General features: G+C 35.8%; 3 protein-coding genes across 5 annotated transcripts in view; 2 read left to right on the forward strand and 1 right to left on the reverse strand.

Moving 5' to 3' along the window:
- LOC307159391 (uncharacterized protein) overlaps positions 1 to 17,261 on the reverse strand; it is a 216,538-nt gene that overhangs the window by 117,419 nt on the left and 81,858 nt on the right. The window lies entirely within an intron of this gene.
- unga (uracil DNA glycosylase a) lies at positions 1,762 to 11,684 on the forward strand. 2 transcript variants are annotated; one of them, XM_079872743.1, is made up of 7 exons: positions 1,762 to 1,951; positions 2,670 to 2,867; positions 2,949 to 3,044; positions 5,243 to 5,340; positions 7,724 to 7,812; positions 10,968 to 11,146; positions 11,266 to 11,684. In XM_079872743.1, the coding sequence occupies exons 1-7, from the start codon at positions 1,865 to 1,867 to the stop codon at positions 11,404 to 11,406; spliced, it is 888 nt and encodes a 295-aa protein (XP_079728869.1). In that variant the 5' UTR covers positions 1,762 to 1,864; the 3' UTR covers positions 11,407 to 11,684. The 2 variants fall into 2 exon arrangements, with proteins under 2 accessions (XP_079728869.1, XP_079728870.1); XM_079872744.1 differs by lacking the exon at positions 1,762 to 1,951 and having other exon boundaries at positions 2,315 to 2,867.
- The window catches only part of mlxip (MLX interacting protein), a 28,199-nt gene continuing 24,432 nt past the window's right edge, over positions 13,495 to 17,261 (forward strand). For both annotated transcript variants that reach the window (XM_079872705.1, XM_079872706.1), the window contains exon 1: positions 13,495 to 14,021. In XM_079872705.1, coding sequence (XP_079728831.1) covers positions 13,714 to 14,021 — 308 coding nt within the window. In that variant the 5' untranslated portion in view covers positions 13,495 to 13,713. The remainder of the gene's footprint in view (positions 14,022 to 17,261) is intronic.

A 17,261-nucleotide genomic window follows, 5' to 3' on the forward strand; every position in this document is an offset into this window, starting at 1 on the left:
ACACACACACACACACACACACACACACACACACACACACACACACACACATATATATATATAAATCTAAATAAATAATATCAATCAAAGATTTTGAAGACAGTACACAAATTAAGGAATAGTGAGAAAAGGGGCTTTTTGTTAGAAAACTTACACTTATGGATGTGAAATTTGACTAATAAAATTAACAGATTAATTACAGAAGCCTCCTTAATCACACTATTATCATACTTTGAATATCCAAAAATTACATTTTCAAAATGCAAAACAAAATTAAAAAGTAGCTTTTCCTTAATAAACATAGACACCTCATACCATAACTTTTTCACATGGTTAATTTCAGTATGATTTGTTATTGTTATTGTTTAATACCTTAACTCATTCAACACTGGCTTGATGAGGCATCATCTCTCTTTTTCCTATAGGCTAGTCTTTTAAGTTTTTAATTTAGCTTACCACATGCTATTCACCTTAACAGAAGTCCACAGGAAATGACTGAAGAAGAGTGAGGAAAACAGCGTTGCTATTCTTGAAAATACATTTTTACTTGGCAAAGCCGTCACTTCAAAATGATAAACAGATTTCAGATCATAAACAATATCCTGAAATCAACCCCACTTAATATGAATTCACCCCATTCTACATTAGATAATATCAAACCAAGTGACATCTGACATCAAATTATGCTGATCTAATTTTTCAGAATTTTGTCATCAAATTAACAATGGAATATGAACTATGTTCCAATAACATTTAATAATCAGAACTGCCGAATTCTTTTCATCTTAATTTGAAACATTTTAACTTTGCTTGAGAAGGGTTGTTGGTATAATATTTCTTCTAAATAGTAAACTATTTATTTCAATGCATAGCAAAAGATAAGGAATGAGTATGTGCTCATTACAACAATGCTTCTTGTTTTTTGGCAAAATTGCAACACTTTATGTGTCCAGTCATCCTCACAAAATATTACTATCATGATCACAGTTGGGAAAACAAACTTTGTTTGGAAATAATAAATATTAACTATAGTGTAATGGATTTGCAGTTTGCTTCACCGGTGACCACACAGGGTCGCTGTGGTTTTATTGACATGTCTCTATCTTTTTTTTTTTTTTTTTTTTTTTTTACATGTCTCTATCTTATAGCCTAAACTGTCTTTCTTGCAAGGTTGTTTTCTGTCTTCCCTTGTCTTTCCCTCCTATGCCACATCCCTTTTCATTAAAGAATTTATAATCATGAATTATTATATTAATCATATTATTAATGAAAATAGGCCTGTACTTAGGCCTTTAAGTACAGAACAAAACAGAGTTACATGTACACAATCATTATACTATAGCCATGGCATACACAAGCTTTTTATTCATGCAAAAATCGACTTACTTTAAATTATACTAAGTAACTAATAACAACAGCAACATCAATAAAATCAATAGCCAGAGAAAAACATTTAGGCTTTAGGCTATTATAGTGTAAACACAGGGTAATTTTGACATTTCAAAGATTTTTTTGTGACAATCATAGACATAAGAATTATACCCTATTATCGTCAACCCTGAATCCAAGAGTTTGTGTTGTTAGGGTTAGGGTTAGGGTTAGGATAAAAGAACAAAAATAGCATTTTTTTTCTCAATAGTTTTGAATATAGCCTACTTAGAAAGTGTGCTATTACAGGGGTAACAAAAATGTAAAATATTAAATGTAACAACTTTTATCTTATTTTGTCACTCTATGTACGCACGCCGAGCACGTGACGTCATCACGTCATCTGGCGGGAGTTATAACTGCACGCTACCCCATACCTCGAGCCATACGCTCTTTTAAAGTCGATTTCGTTTAAATATTAATTTTATTTGCGGAAATGATTGGACAGAAAAGTATTAAGTCGTTCTTTTCGCCAGCGTGCAAAAAAAGAAATCTTACATGCTCAGGAGATGCAAGAGATGATGTGAGTAAAACACACTTTATTTACTCTGGTCTGTTGCGGCTGGACTGGGAGTCATATGTCGACACATTTCGCTTGAAATATGAATGAAAGTGGTGGTGCTTTATTTATATGTTGAACATATGTTCATTTACGAGCTCTGACCATAGACTGTAAAAAATAGGCTCTGACTGACGACACCTCGTTGTTCTTTTCCCCTATTCCCGCGAAATGTAGTTCCGGAAGTAGTTTTACGTCCTAATAAATTATCTGAAAAATACTAATTATTTATTTCAAAAATTAAATAATTGAATTAAATAGTAATTTTATATTTATTTACTTTTTTTGTTCCTGTCTATCTGCTGCCCACACTCCAGTCCAGTGGTTGGCGCTAATGCACCTTTATAATATAGAAGTAGTTTTGGCTATCACTTCAAACAACAAACTGCGAAAATGTTAGTGTAAACAAAACCGCTTACATGTCAATTGCACATATTTTAGTTGTTTATAAATCAAAATCTCGCGCATTCTGGTCGTGCCTGCAACCAATATGGTGGAGCGCTAACGGTTTACTAAATCATTTAAGTCTTGGCATGATGCATTTTGAGAAGGCATTCTACGACACAACAAATATACAATGTTTTCAAGTATAGCTTGTCTTCGTTTTTTAAATGTACAAATGCTCGGTCGTGCTGCCAAACGATCTTGGAATTCAACCAAATACATTAAAATATCGCCTCAGGGGAAAAAGCAAAAGTTGGAGGGCGAAGACTTCACCAGCTCATCTTCATCACTGAGTCCTGAGCAACTTGAACGGATCAACAAAAACAAAAAGGCGGCTCTGGAAAGGCTCTCTGCTCTCCAAACTGCTCCTGACGGGTTTGGAGAGAGCTGGAGGAAAGCTCTCAGTGCAGAATTCGGGAAGAACTACTTTAAGTCAGTAAGTAAGACATGAACAATCATTTTAACTTTAACCCTTGATAAAAGAAGAGTAATATACAGCAGTGCTTGTCTTTCGCAGTTGATGTCTTTTGTTGCTGAGGAGAGGAAAAAACACACCATCTATCCTCCCTCAAATGAAGTTTTCTCCTGGACACGGACATGTGACATACAAGATGTGAGTTGAATGTCATGTATGTACACTGAAAAAAATTATTTGTTGAATTTAATAAAAAAATCTTATGGTAAGTGGTTGCACACAGGTGATTTTAGCTACATTTAAACAAATGCATTACGTTGAACTTAATCAATTTTAGTTCAACTTAATGCATTTGTTTAAATGTAGCTAAAATCAATCGTGTGCAACCACTTACCATAAGATTTTTTTATTAAATTCAACGAATCATTTTTTTCAGTGTAAGGCAGGTCAAACTAATCAGTTGTTCCTTTGCATTTAAAGGTAGGGTAGGTAGGATTTTTATAAAAACACTTTTTTTCACATTTGTTTAAACTGTCTTTATATACCAATACATAATTAAAATGTAAGTGCTCTGAAAAAGAGAGTATAAAAATCGAGTGACTGTAGACCTTTTAATCTGCAATAAACACAGCTCATTATTTCCATTCGGGACGAAACAATTGATTGGTTTGGGCGACTGTCACTCACTCTCGCAACCATGGCTACCACCCCTGTTGCTAGATCTGCCCATATGCGCGCGCACCCGTTTGATTTGAGAGGCACGGAACCTACGAAGAGTAAAATTATGGCAGAGAAAGAGCATTCAAAATTCAAAGCACCTGCATATTCAGTCAGCGAAGGCAAACAAGGCAAAAACTACTTCCTGGGACCCTGGTTGCCCGCACTCTTGAACGACCTCTGCTCGCCCTCGACCTCGGACCTGTCCTCGAACCGACGAAGCGGTACTTGTCTCCGGAGTGTAGTCCTCATTAGAGTCAACAATGTTTTCATCATGGAAACTCGCAAAACACCGTATATGTTATGAATCTTACACGAAATTCACCTTCATCACAGTGTAACTGATGGTAATGGAAAAACGTGCATCAATGCAACCTGTTTTTAGCTTTGCCTTATAAATATAGCTCGTTACCTATAAATATAGCTTGTTACCGAATCAAACAAAGTATATTTTAAACTTTACCAGTATCGATATGCTAGCTTGATAGTGAGTACTAAAATAAATCTTATTTGTTTATATTCATAATGATAAAGTTAGGTATTTTATTACATGTGATTCTGACATGGTCACTGCATGCACTGCGCTCCTTCCTCTCCACTCGTCTCAGGTAAATAAATGCGTCTTCCAGCTGAGCCTGAGCGTTTGGCGTCGCGCATTCATGTGTTTTGGGGGCGTGGCTTTGGAAGGAGCTCAGAAGGGAGGGGGTGGAGTGAATGGAAATAATGAGCTGTGTTTACAACAGTCGTGAGAGGTCTACAGACACTCGATTTTTATACTCTCTTTTTCAGAGTACTTACATTTTAATTATGTATTGGTATATAAAGACAGTTTAAACAAATTTGGAAAGGTTTTTTTTTTTTAGAAAAATCCTACCTACCCTGCCTTTAAACCCCAGCAATGCTTTAGACAGAAAAAAATGACAAAATGAAACATTTAGGAGGCAATTTTATTTTGGTTTTAGTTGCCAAATGTTAAAATCACCAGATAAAGAATTATGTTCAAAAGCATTTAGCTTGCACAGAGAATTTAGCTGCTTTATTTTGCTTTAAAGTCTCCATGAAGTCAAAGAAGTTTAGTTGTTTTTCAATATCTATTAGCTTTATAGTCATCCTCTAATAGCACATATATGTGATGGCATGCATACATTGCAAATATCTCTTTTTGATATGCATATTTTCAGATGGAAGTGGTATTTTTGCATGTGCTCATCAGAAATGTTTTCCTCAAACATTTCCAGTCAGATGTTAAATTGGCGTTTGGAAACAGTCTTTAAAATCGACATGAAATGGAAGTTGCGATAGTCTTTTCTTTACTATTGTGACGTATATCTGCGTGAAACGGCTTCTTGAACAAGAAAAAAAATGTAGGACGGGACTTGATTTTGTTCATGGGGAATTGTTTGGATGGTTGTGGTTTGCTATTGGTGGATCTCATGTGACAGGAAACACATCATCAGAGGAGAGATGTGCTGCAAGAGGGAGGGGAAGATATTTAGATTAAAGATTACAATGGCGCATTAGTAAAACATGATTAGTACATCATTTATATAAACTTCTATGGTGGTGAATGGAAACTATAAGAAATTAAAAGGGTCCAAAGGGGTTGCATGAAAAATGGCATCAAAAAACAAAACACTGTGTCTTGCACCTTATAATGATATTTTTTCTTGTGATTCTAGGTAAAGGTTGTGATACTGGGCCAGGACCCTTATCATGGGCCGAACCAGGCTCACGGGCTTTGCTTCAGCGTTCAGAGACCTGTGCCACCTCCACCAAGGTTTTGTCTTGCAGTCGTCATAACACTATCCACAATACACACCATTTCAAAGCAGTTTTACAGATTACTATATTGTGAAATGTATCAATTAGCAATTGATTTGCTTTGAATCATTTGTTTTAAACCAGTGATTAGGTGATTCGAAGTCATGTGACAAGGCTTTGGCATAACTGTTTCAAAACATTTTAGTGGTTTGCAGCTAGGGGGCAGTTCCTGTGAACCATGAACCAGTTTCTAAATGGTTTTACCTGATCTCTATAAATCTGTAGACCTTTTTTTTAATGAAACGTCTTTATAATAAAAATGTAAATTGTAGTTAAAAGTCTCTTATTGGCCTGATTATCTAAGCTCTCCATAAAACAAACAAAACAACCCCTAAAATTGAATTAAATAACACATATTATACAGACACTTTAATATTTAATGATATTAGATCTGTGTTTCCCAACACTACACATTTTTGAATTATTCTAACCAAAGGGCCTGTTTACTCCTGGTCACTTCTTGCGTTTTCTCAGATCGGATAGCTATCCGATCGTGTAAAGATCCGGTGTAAATGCCCTCTTAAACACATTTGAGAAGAATTTAACTCTGATCACTCAAACCACTTCAGGAGTTGTTCTGAGACGCTTTCCAGACAAAACTGGACAAGTGTAAATGCATCTGGTTGTTGAAACCACATTATGTACATTTTATTCATCTCAACAATGCTAAAAAAAGAAACGTGTGAGTGTTATTGGCTATATGACGTTATATAGCCAGATATAACCGCAGATGAGCAGTGTATCTCTTCAGCAAGACGATGCGCAAACTACCGCAAATAAAACTGTAAGTCGCAGACGCTCAACACACAATCATCTTCATTACAAGTAAAGAAACTAAATGATCGTTCCAGTGCTGTTGCCGCTCGCCCCTATTGCGGTCTGTGATTTTAAAATTAGCTGATGATCAATTAAATGCAGCTCATATCTTTCACTGATGTGAACTCCGTCAAATTTGCTGATAGTGTGGGAATTGAAGATCAGATTTATGTTTGTTTTGTGGAGAGGTATTTATGTGGCCAAGTGTAAATGGCCTTCTATTTCAGATAAATGCTGTTCTTTTGAAATTCTATTAATCAAAGAATCCTGAAAAAATGGTCCACAACTGTTTTCAGCATTGATAATAATAATGAAGGTTTTTTGAGCATCAAATCATAATATAATAATTTCTGAAGGATCATGTGACACTGAAGACTGGAGTAATGATGCAGAAAATTCAGCTTTGATCACAGGAATAAATTATATATTAAAATATTCAAATAGAAAACAGTTATTTTAAATTGTCATAATATTTAACAATATTACTGTTTTTTGTATTTTTTAATCAAATAAATGCAGCCTTGGTGAGCATAAGAGACTTTTAAATGGCAGTGTATTATGTAACTATATTGTTCAGTTTCAATACTCAGCAAGGAATTCGTAGGCCGCTCTGCCATACATTCACATTTCACAGCAATTATACCTTTCTTTAAGGTCACAACTACGTCATTACTTCAGGTTGGATGATTCTGATTGGCTAAGAAATAGAGACATTTTCCACACATGGGCTGATATGCTGTAGCATATCTCAATTTATAATAAGGCTGACACCTGGACCCTAGTTTGAGTTACGGTGTGATCTTCCAGGTCGCAGAACTGCGTTTCTAAAGTCAGTCAATCTCCCCAGGGTGCCAGATGTTCACCAATACAGGACCTGTAACAAACAATACTAGCGCACATACACCGATACACAGCTTCTTCAAGGGTGGAGTCGGTCGAGCTCTTGCTCTTAACGGGAAACTTTCCCAAAACATCCTGATTGCATGTTCTTTCTCTCAGTAGAGGTACAAACAACATTTATCATTATTCTCTAGAGATTGAAGAGAAAAAGTAAAACAAATGCTTTAACATACGCATGAAGTAATTCAAATCATTTAATATTTCGAAGGATAAATATTGATTAATAACTTGATTATAAATCACTCATTAGATATACATTGATGCGGCAGTGGATTCCGGGATCGGACCCTTCATAAGCGTCTTTGAATTTCATTCCTGATTTACAGATGAGAGAGAAAATCCGTCTGGATCAATATGGGCTTGATGCCCTTGAGATAAGAACCTCAAGGTTAAGAAAGGCAATAAAATGATAATCAAACATAATTCTCAGGTTCATAACTGTAAAACACAATTTAACGAGACACTGTGTGAAATTATATTCTGACATCTTATGTTTAATTTCAACCTCTGTTATTTTTAATGGCATTGAACAGATAAGCACAAGGATGTTACAAATTATTATGAGGGCTATATGATTCTTTGTTTTGGATGCAATTATTTTATGTCACTTTTGCTGTTCACAGCTTGGTGAACATATTCAAAGAACTGGCTTCAGACATCGAAGGCTTTGAGCAACCCGGCCATGGAGATCTTACAGGATGGGCAACACAAGGTGTGATTCATGCTTTCTCCTTTTCATGGCATGCACTTTACTGGTTCATTACAGAACTGATGACACCGCACGATATGTCAAGAGTAGGACTGTACGATACTGGAAAATACTGACATAGTGATGTTTAGTTTTTCTGCTATATATATTGCAATATAAAACAATTTCACGAGATGATCCAAACCTGTATGAGTTTCTTTCTTCTGCTGAACACAAAAGAAGATATTTTGAAGAATGTAGGTGACTATGGAAGTCAATGGTGCCCCACAACTGTTTGGTTTCAATCTTTCTTCAAAATATCTTCCTTTGTGTTCAGCAGAAGAAAGAAACTCATACAGGTTTGGAACAACTTGAGGGAGAGTAAATGATGACAGAATTTTCATTTTTGGGTGAACTATCCCTTTAACATAGAAGCAATGCTTATGCATTAACTGGCCCCACTGGCTCGAGGTCCTTTCCTGATCCTGCTGTCCTCTCTTCTCCCTTTCCTTCCTGTCTTCTCTCACTCTGAAAATATAAGAAAAAGGATATATTATCAGAGAGAGGAGCATTGGACCAGTGCACGATGCAAACAAATCAAAGCAAATGTAGAACCGGAACCATTGTTTATTAAGAAAATAAGAAAGAAAACACTCGTTTAAACCAGTAATATTTGGAATTGCACATTCATTTGGCTTTTTCTACATTAACTCAATCTTCTGAATCAGTAATTTGCAAAAATGCTTTTCTCCCATCTGACCTATTATTATTCCTTTTTTCAAAGTCTTAAGTCCGCTCTGTTTCTCAGTGGGTTCCGCACTGTCGGCAGAAATTGGTCCTTGTTGGCTTTTTTTCGGCCGATTCGACATGTTGAATCAGCGTCGGGCCGTCGGTGAGAGAGAGAACTCTGATTGGCTGTTCAGCTTAGTGAAGAGACAGTGCATGAGAATAATAGCCAAACGGTAGGGGTGTAACGATACCCTAATTTCACGATTCGATACATATCACGATACTGAACTCACGATACGATATTATTGCGATACTCCAAGACATATAATAAAAGGTTAAGAAAAAATGTACTGTTGATTAAATGCTAAATTTGATATAACATTGTGGGTGTAAATGAACAGGCTTGGACAATTGTGACACCAGAAAAAAAAATTCATGATTCTGAACCTGAAAATACAGGATTATTTTAGACGAATATGCTTGCACTCTGTCACTGGCTAGATATATTTAAAATAATGTAGGCCACTTTTTACTGGTAACATCAGACATTTGGCATTATCAGGACCCACTAATATTCCCCCATTATTATACATTATATTCAACATAATATATTGTAGTTTAATGTAGTACTGACTCTGAAAACTGAAATTTTTTCTCACAGGGTAATTTTAATTTTGGGTGAACTATTCACGATACATATTGTTGCATTTTTGTATTGCGATATATTGTGACAATATATTGTTACACCCCTACAAAACAGCGAGCAAAAAAGTCAGAACGGTACAGATAGAAGGCTATTCTAATGTTACGTCATCTTACCTGAGTGTTCCTTGGAGAATATTTCAATATTAACATGAGCGGAGTGGAATAAAGAAAGTGTTTAGCAGGATTGATATTCAAAACAGTAAGCACGCACTGCTTTGTTTAAGGTTTGTTTGTGTGTCTGCCGGTTTCACTTTTTGAATGACAAATATAGACGAATATATCTGCAGAAATAGACAGTTGTCTCATTTACACGGGCGGCAGACAGTTGGCAGTAGTTCTCTCGGTGTGTTCAAGTGCAGCTTTTTACCTCAACGCAAGGCGACAACACAGTCGGCTTTCATCAGCGCTAGTTCGTCGGCGTCGGCTTGGTGTGTTCCAGACTTTAGAGTCTCTACTAGGTTTTCATGCTTGAATGTTAAAAAAAACCTCATTATTTTTCACATATTTTACATTGTTGCATCACCTCTCTTCCCAGTCTGTCAGTAATGTTTCTCAAAAGCATCGTAAGCTTAAGTTGATCATAGAACCATTGGCAGTTTCGAAACACAACGCAGCCCTGTTTAGTTCCTGTCTCTGTGAAGCCCCTCCTTCTGAAAAGGACAATATGCTCCTCTGATTGGTCGGCTATATCCGTGTGTTGTGATTGGTCAACCGCTTCGAGCGTGTTTCGGAAATGTCACGCCTCTTACCATAACCTCAAGTTTCAAAACACTACTAAAGCAACTCAACCCCTTTATTTAGCATGTGTCTTGTGCAGGAATTATTTAAATGAGGAATATTGTGACATGTTTGTTCCCAGAAGAAAACTCAAGTCTACAACTGAGGCATTTCAGGGAGTTAGAATTAGATTTTTTTCTCTCTCTCTCTCTAAATGTCGACAAAAAACTATTGCGAAATGACGGCTTTTCCGCTGTCATTATGCGACTAAAATCTCATTTTTTCCTCTCGCGATTAGTCATACCAAAAATCATGGCAACGGACGTTGGTAGGTTTATGTATATCCCAGCCACTGCACTGGCCATTATTATTATTTGAAGGAGATGTATGTGTGTTATCCAATCATAAATGGCAAGGAAAGACCCTTATACTTGTGAGCGGCACATATGAGGTGTTTCTGGGTGTTTCTCCCTCATATCTGCTTCGAGGTCTTGATTGTGGCATTTCTTTGAGGTTTAGAATCCATTATTCCTGTAATTCTTTTGTCTTTTATGAAGAACTCTGTCTCGTATTCTGTCCAAACACACCGCGTCATCTACGTCAGCTGACCTGTAAATGCGCAAAAACTGTTTCCATTGTTGTTTTGTGAAATATTTCTTTTTCGAATTGCCTGAAAAACCACCTCATGCGAGCGTAAAATCTTTTTTGCGATAAATGGGAGTTTTAGCGAAGTTGACGTGTTTCCATCGGGCGTATTTTCAATTCGCAATTTCAATTTGCGCAATGTGAAGGGTAATGGAAACGCGGCTACTGATATAAAGAGAATAACTCCCGCTGGAGTGACTTTGTGCTTTGTAACTTTGCAGACCTTTTTCATCCTCAAACAGCAATATTACACACTAAAGAAAGTTGAAAAAGTAAAATGTTCACTGTTAGATGCAATATAATGAATATATAGCCATATAAGCTAGTTTCCTTGTGCATGTAAATGTGTTTAATGACAACCTCTTTATAAATGTCTGTTGTAGGAGTTCTGCTGCTGAATGCTGTGCTAACTGTGCGCGCGCACCAGGCCAACTCGCACAAAGACAAGGGCTGGGAGATTTTCACAGATGCGGTGGTACACTGGCTCAGCACTAACATGCAGGGTCTTGTTTTTATTCTCTGGGGCTCTTATGCTCAGAAGAAAGGGGCTGCGATTAACAAGGTATGTTGGAAACATAGAACTTGATGTGTGTAATTCTAAAACAACTAGAAAATATATGCCTGGAGATCCGATAAATATTCCAAACAGTTGTACATTGTTTTCTGATTGTTGACTTGTAGAATCGACACCATGTTCTGCAAGCCGTCCATCCCTCGCCACTGTCTGCTCACCGTGGCTTCTTTGGATGTAAACATTTCTCAAAGGCCAATGAACTGCTGAAGAAGTCAGGAAAGAAGTCCATCGACTGGAGCGCTCTGTGAAGGTTTCCCTGTTTGGTCGATTCAGTCGTGTAAATGGATGCTGTTTGTCCTGTTTTAAAAGTAACCTTTTTCTTCATTTCCTGCTAAATTGATCTGTGTTGGTTCTGAATGTTTTTCCCTTCTCGAAGAGTTGGTATATAGTTTATTTTAATTACTTTATTGCTGTTCATTTTCATCTACTTTTCTGCATTTATCCCTTTTAGGTAGTCATGTAAAACACTAACAATGGTGAATGTTTTCGTTTATGCCTGTTAATACAATAAACTATTTTTCTACTGAATGTTATGTGCACTTGCTTTGTCAATCTAAATCTGTGTGTTTTAAGTAGGATAGACTATTTTACAAGTGTTTCAAAGCCAGATTAGATGTAATATCGCAAAACCAGTTTTTTCAGCGAAGAACATTACGGCCTGGTTTCACAGACCGGCTTAGATTGAGCCAGGATTAGTTCAATTAGGACATTTAAGTAGCTTTTATAAAATGTGCCTTAGGGGGGAAAAATACCCATACATTTTTTTTATTTTTTTTTCATGTCATTTACATTCAGAGCATAAGAAACAAATGGAGGGGAAAAAAAACATTTTTGAAAAAAGATATTTTATTCACATGTTATAAGTAGGGGACAGTGGACACCACCAGGACTCAATTGTTTAAAAAATAAAAATACATTAATGCCGTATAGGCAAAACCAATGGGTTTTGTTTTCTTTCATTCACCAATCAATTTTTAGGTTTGAGGATTTTTTTTTAAACAAAACTTTGTGTAAAGATGATTCTCATAACTATGTTCTGAAAGATAACGGAATGAATTGATATATCATTTTACTTTATACATCATGTGGGTAAAATGGCCATAAATGGGTTTTCCCATTCAATACACTATCTATTTTGCATATTAATGTGTTCTTGGGGCAACATGAAATAAAAAGTGTAATAATGGGAGTAATAATTGCCAACATTTTAATAATAATATATCATTATTCATTGGAATATTGATATATCATTTCTTTGTTGATTTATGACAAACAATTTGAAAATTAGTCATATTTAAATGATAATTACAAAATATTATCAACTAAATTAATGTCAGTCATTTTTAAAGACAAAGGAGAATTTGTAGTCATGGTGAAACCTCCAAACATTTGGTATATCTGAAAAGCCCTGAATATCCTCTTTACAGGACATTAAAACCATGACATGCATGCTGTCAGAGAAATTCACTAACATACAATGTCCACTACAGAGAACAAAAGTCTATGGGTCCCAGGAGCAGTGTTGAGCAAAATTACTTTTAAAAGTAATGAATTACAATACTGAGTTACTCCCTAAAAAGTAACTTACTGTGTTTCTTAGTTACTTTTTATGGAAAGTTTTATTTCTATTTTATTAAGCATTTTATTTTAATGCTTTACATTACTTTTGCGTTACTTTGTCTCACCTGGGCTGGGCTTGCTTGTTTGTTTTTAATAACAAAACAAAAAAATCACCCTTCAGCAATAAAAAAATTAAAAAATGAAACACAAATATGATGTTTATCTAAAGTCATTTTTGCTTATTCATATGGTTGAACTGGATCATAAAAAGTCAGCAGGAAATACATTGGTTAATTGAGATTAAAAACATAAAGTATATTTGTGTTATTTAACATAACTATAGCAGGTTTGTGTAAAACTCAAGAGTTCAGCCGGCCGGCCCTGAATGTTTATGTGAATAAAAGCCTAAATTCAAACTGGTCATCATATTAGCGATCGAGTCTTCAGAAAATTTGGACTAAACCGCTCAATTCATATGGATTAGTTTTAAAATCCCTTTGTGAACTTTTTGAAGCGTCAAAGTGGTAGTTGCGTAGCCTGTCAATGGAGGGACAGAAAACTCTCAGATTTCATCAAAAAGATCTTCATTTGTCTTCTGAAAATGAGTTTGAAATGACATGAGGGTGATTATTATTGACAGAATTTAAATTTTTGGGTGAACTATCCCTTTAAACCGTGTTTGTGAAACCGAAGGAAAGTATGTTTTGACCATAAGTTTTGACTGACTTGCACAGTTGCAGCCCTCATTGTGTTTCCCAGCGTTTGTGGGTGTGCTTTCTAGTCAACCAATCGACGTAACGACCGTCTTGAGTTCAGTTCACCACCGAATCCCTTCAGGTTACTAGCATGCATGCTAATATTGAGGGCGAGCGGCAAAGTCTGGCCACCTAAATAGCTTCTACAACTATATAAATCAACCCAGTAGCAATGGACGAAAGTCGTGGCATAATGTGAAGTATCGCCAGTGCCAAAAATTGTAGCAAAAGTCTTTTAATATGGCTACTCGAGATACACGGCAGTACCGGAGGGCTCCTATCAAGCAAGAGCAGGACGACGACTCTGACGCAGAGGAACCGACTATTTCATTAAAGAAACCTGATGGACGCGAATCACAGATCATCCATAGTGGTCATTTTATGGTGTCTTCTCCTCACACCGATCACCCCCCAAAGAAAGGTTACGATTTCGACACTGTGAATAAACAAACCTGCCAGACGTATCATTTCGGGAAGACTAGCACGTCGCATCTCTCTATTGATGCCTCCCTGACGAAGCTCTTCGAGTGCATGACCCTTGCATACAGGTGGGTTTATTAGTGAACAAAAGAGCGATTTACTACCTCTTTGTGCGAAGACTTTAGTTGGGCCACATTAAATGTTATTCCATCATTCCTGTGAAGATGTTAGCGCACTGCTAGCTGGGCCAAAAACTTGTAGAGAAACTAGTTCGGCTTGGCTTTTCATTCCCCGAGGTGTTGTTTGTGTTTTATCAGGGTGTTTAACAGCCGACAACTCCTAGGTTTTTTGTTAGACACAAATAAAATTGTATTAGCCTGTTTAGGGTTGTACTTTTAGTTTGGATAAAACTCATCAACATTGACTTTAGGCATGACATAATAGACTATAATTCTAAAATGTGAAACTGTTTACAAAATCAGACGCCACTTTTGTGAGGAAGTGTTGCATAGTTGTTTCCCCCTTCCAATCTTAGCAACCTGCTACACACAGAGAGTCAAAACAGTATTATTTAAGTAGTAAATGTGTAATGTGTCTATGAAAATTCGAGATTTATTTTCAGATCTGTTTATTTATTCAGAAATGCACTATAAATTCATACACAATCATTCTGCAATGGACATGTTTTTAATTTCTGAATAAAAAATATTGTTGGTGTTTATATACAGTACAGGTCAAAAGTTTGGAAACATTGCTATTTTTAATGTTTTTGAAAGAAGTTTCTTCTGCTCATCATCAAGCCTGCATTTATTTGATCAAAAATACAGAAAAAAATGTAATATTGTGATATAGTATTACAATTTAAAATAATTGGTTTTCAATTTATTATACTTTAAATTATCATTTATTTCTGTGATGCAAAGGTGAATTTTCAGCATCATTACTTTACAGTCTATCACATGATCCTTTAGAAATCATTCTAATATGATGATTCATTATCAAAGTTGGAAACAGTTCTGCTGCTTAATATTTTTTCATAACCTGTGATACTTTTTTAGGATACTTTGATGAATAAAAAGTTAAAAAAATAAAATAAAAAGAAGCAGATTTTTTAAAAATAGAAATCTTTTGTAACAACAATATACACGACTGGTCAGTAATTTGGGGTCAGTAATTTTTTTTTTTTTTTTTGTTGTTGAAATAAATCAATACTTTTATTCAGCAAGGATGTGTTAAATTGATAAAAAGTGATAGTAAAGAAGATTGATATTATTAGAAAATATTTTTTTTATTTTGAATAAATGCAGTTCTTTTTAACCTTTTATTAATCAAATATATTAGGCAGCAGAACTGTTTCCAACACTCATAATAAATCAGAATGTTAGAATGATTTCTAAAGGATCATGTGATAGACTGGATGTCACATGTGTGACACTGAAGACTGGAGTAATGATGCTGAAAATTCAGCTTTGCATCACAGGAATAAATTATTTTTAAAAGTATATTCAAATTGAAAACTATTATTTTAATCACAATATTACTGTTTTTTTTTTCTGTATTTTTGATCAAATAAACGCAGCCTTGATAAGCATTAGAGACTTCTTTCAAAAATATAAAAAAATCATAATGTTTCTAAACTTTTGACCTGTACTGTATATATATATATATATATATATATATATATATATATGCACATATATATATATGCACACACACGCATACACACACACACGCATACACACACACGCATACACAGATGCACACACTGTTAGGGGGTTAACAGTTTAGGACCCAAGGACCAGATGTTTGAAAGAAGACCCAGAGTCAGAATTATAATAAATTGAAGAAAAGTTTTACTGAAGATAGTTTGCAGTTTCATCAGCAGAACTCAGCTTCAAGACTCACACAGGAGTTCGTAGGCCGCCCCGCTTACAGTTACAAAGATCACAGCAGTTATACCCTTCACCACACACACACACACACACACACACACACACACACACACACACACACACACACACACACACACACACACACACACACACACACACACACACACACACACACACACACACACACACACACACACACACACACACACCCACACCCACACCCCAAAGGTCTAAGCTACGTCATTGCTTACAGGTTGCAGTTTCTGATTGGCTAAGAAATAGATAAACAGTAATTTTACACACATATACAGATAGACTGAAGCATATCTCCATCGATTATGCAGCTGACACTCGACCTTGAAGTCAGGCACGTCGTGACCTTCCAGGTCGCAGATTTGGGTTGCCGGCCGCCAGCATGTCCAGAACAACAACTCAGTCAATCTCCAATAATGCCAGTGATTCCTTAACCTGTAACCAAGAAGACTAACACACACACCGACACACAGCTTTTCCAAGGTTGGGTTTGGCCATGCTCTAACTATAAACAGGAGAGTCGTCTCAAAACATCAAGATAATGCGTTCTTTCTCTCAAGGAGAGCTACACTTTAGTCTAACTGGAAATAAGGCTTTAACAAAGAAATGGTCCTTTAAGCTATTGGCTTCAATGACCCCTATATGTTTTAACACGTTGAAGACCTTTCTCAAACACAAAACAAGTCCCTGTTTCATTTCTGGAAGCCGGGCTAAAGAAGCAAGCACTGCATCCAGATATCAAATACAGACATTAGAGAACACATGAAAATAATATTTCAGTAATCACACTGGTAACTTCTATAACAAAGCAAAATCTCCAGAGAAGTCATTCAACTCATTTGATATTTAGAAGGAAACATTGATTAATACCTTGATTATAATCACTCATATACATTGAAGCAGCGGTGCATTCCAGTCCACCCCCTTCAGTCCCCCGTTTTAGACCAATCTGGGGTCCTAAACGCATAAACATTGCATGTCATTTTTTATTGCTGCCTTGTATAAGCTGTTTCACATAACAGACGTTTACATATAGTACACAAGACAAAATAACAAAAAAGTTGACAGTAAACGCATTAAAGCACTGTTTTATGATGCTTTCTACTGAAGATTAGACAGTTTGTGAAAACGTGTTCTTTGTGACTAGAAATGTTCTGATGATTATTATGCTCTTTTAAATGCTTTGATATTTACACTAGTTCATCAAAGTTGTCCTAAAACAAGAACGAGTATTGTTCAAAATTCCTGTATAGCTTTGATGAACGGTTTGGTCCACTTCAAATGTTGATTACTGTTTATAGAACTATATAATGTTGACTGTAGACGTATCCTATATGCATTTAGTAAATTACCATACAGATTTTAGCTTTGGAAAATGAGCTCAAAAGGATTACAGTTGTCAAGTTTAGTGCGCTTGCCCAGAATACACTACATTTTGATGAG

The sequence above is a fragment of the Squalius cephalus genome, assembly GCF_949319135.1.
Source record: "Squalius cephalus genome assembly, chromosome: 5".
NCBI lineage: Eukaryota > Metazoa > Chordata > Actinopteri > Cypriniformes > Leuciscidae > Squalius > Squalius cephalus.

What these genes read in the sequence shown, in the direction of transcription:
- unga (XM_079872744.1), top strand. Translation starts at nt 2,565, where the DNA reads ATGTTTTCAAGTATAGCTTGTCTTCGTTTTTTAAATGTACAAATGCTC. An exon ending in CCTGTGCCACCTCCACCAAG is followed by an intron (nt 5,341 to 7,723) that starts GTTTTGTCTTGC and finishes TGCTGTTCACAG; the next exon opens with CTTGGTGAACATATTCAAAG. An exon ending in TACAGGATGGGCAACACAAG is followed by an intron (nt 7,813 to 10,967) that starts GTGTGATTCATG and finishes TGTCTGTTGTAG; the next exon opens with GAGTTCTGCTGCTGAATGCT.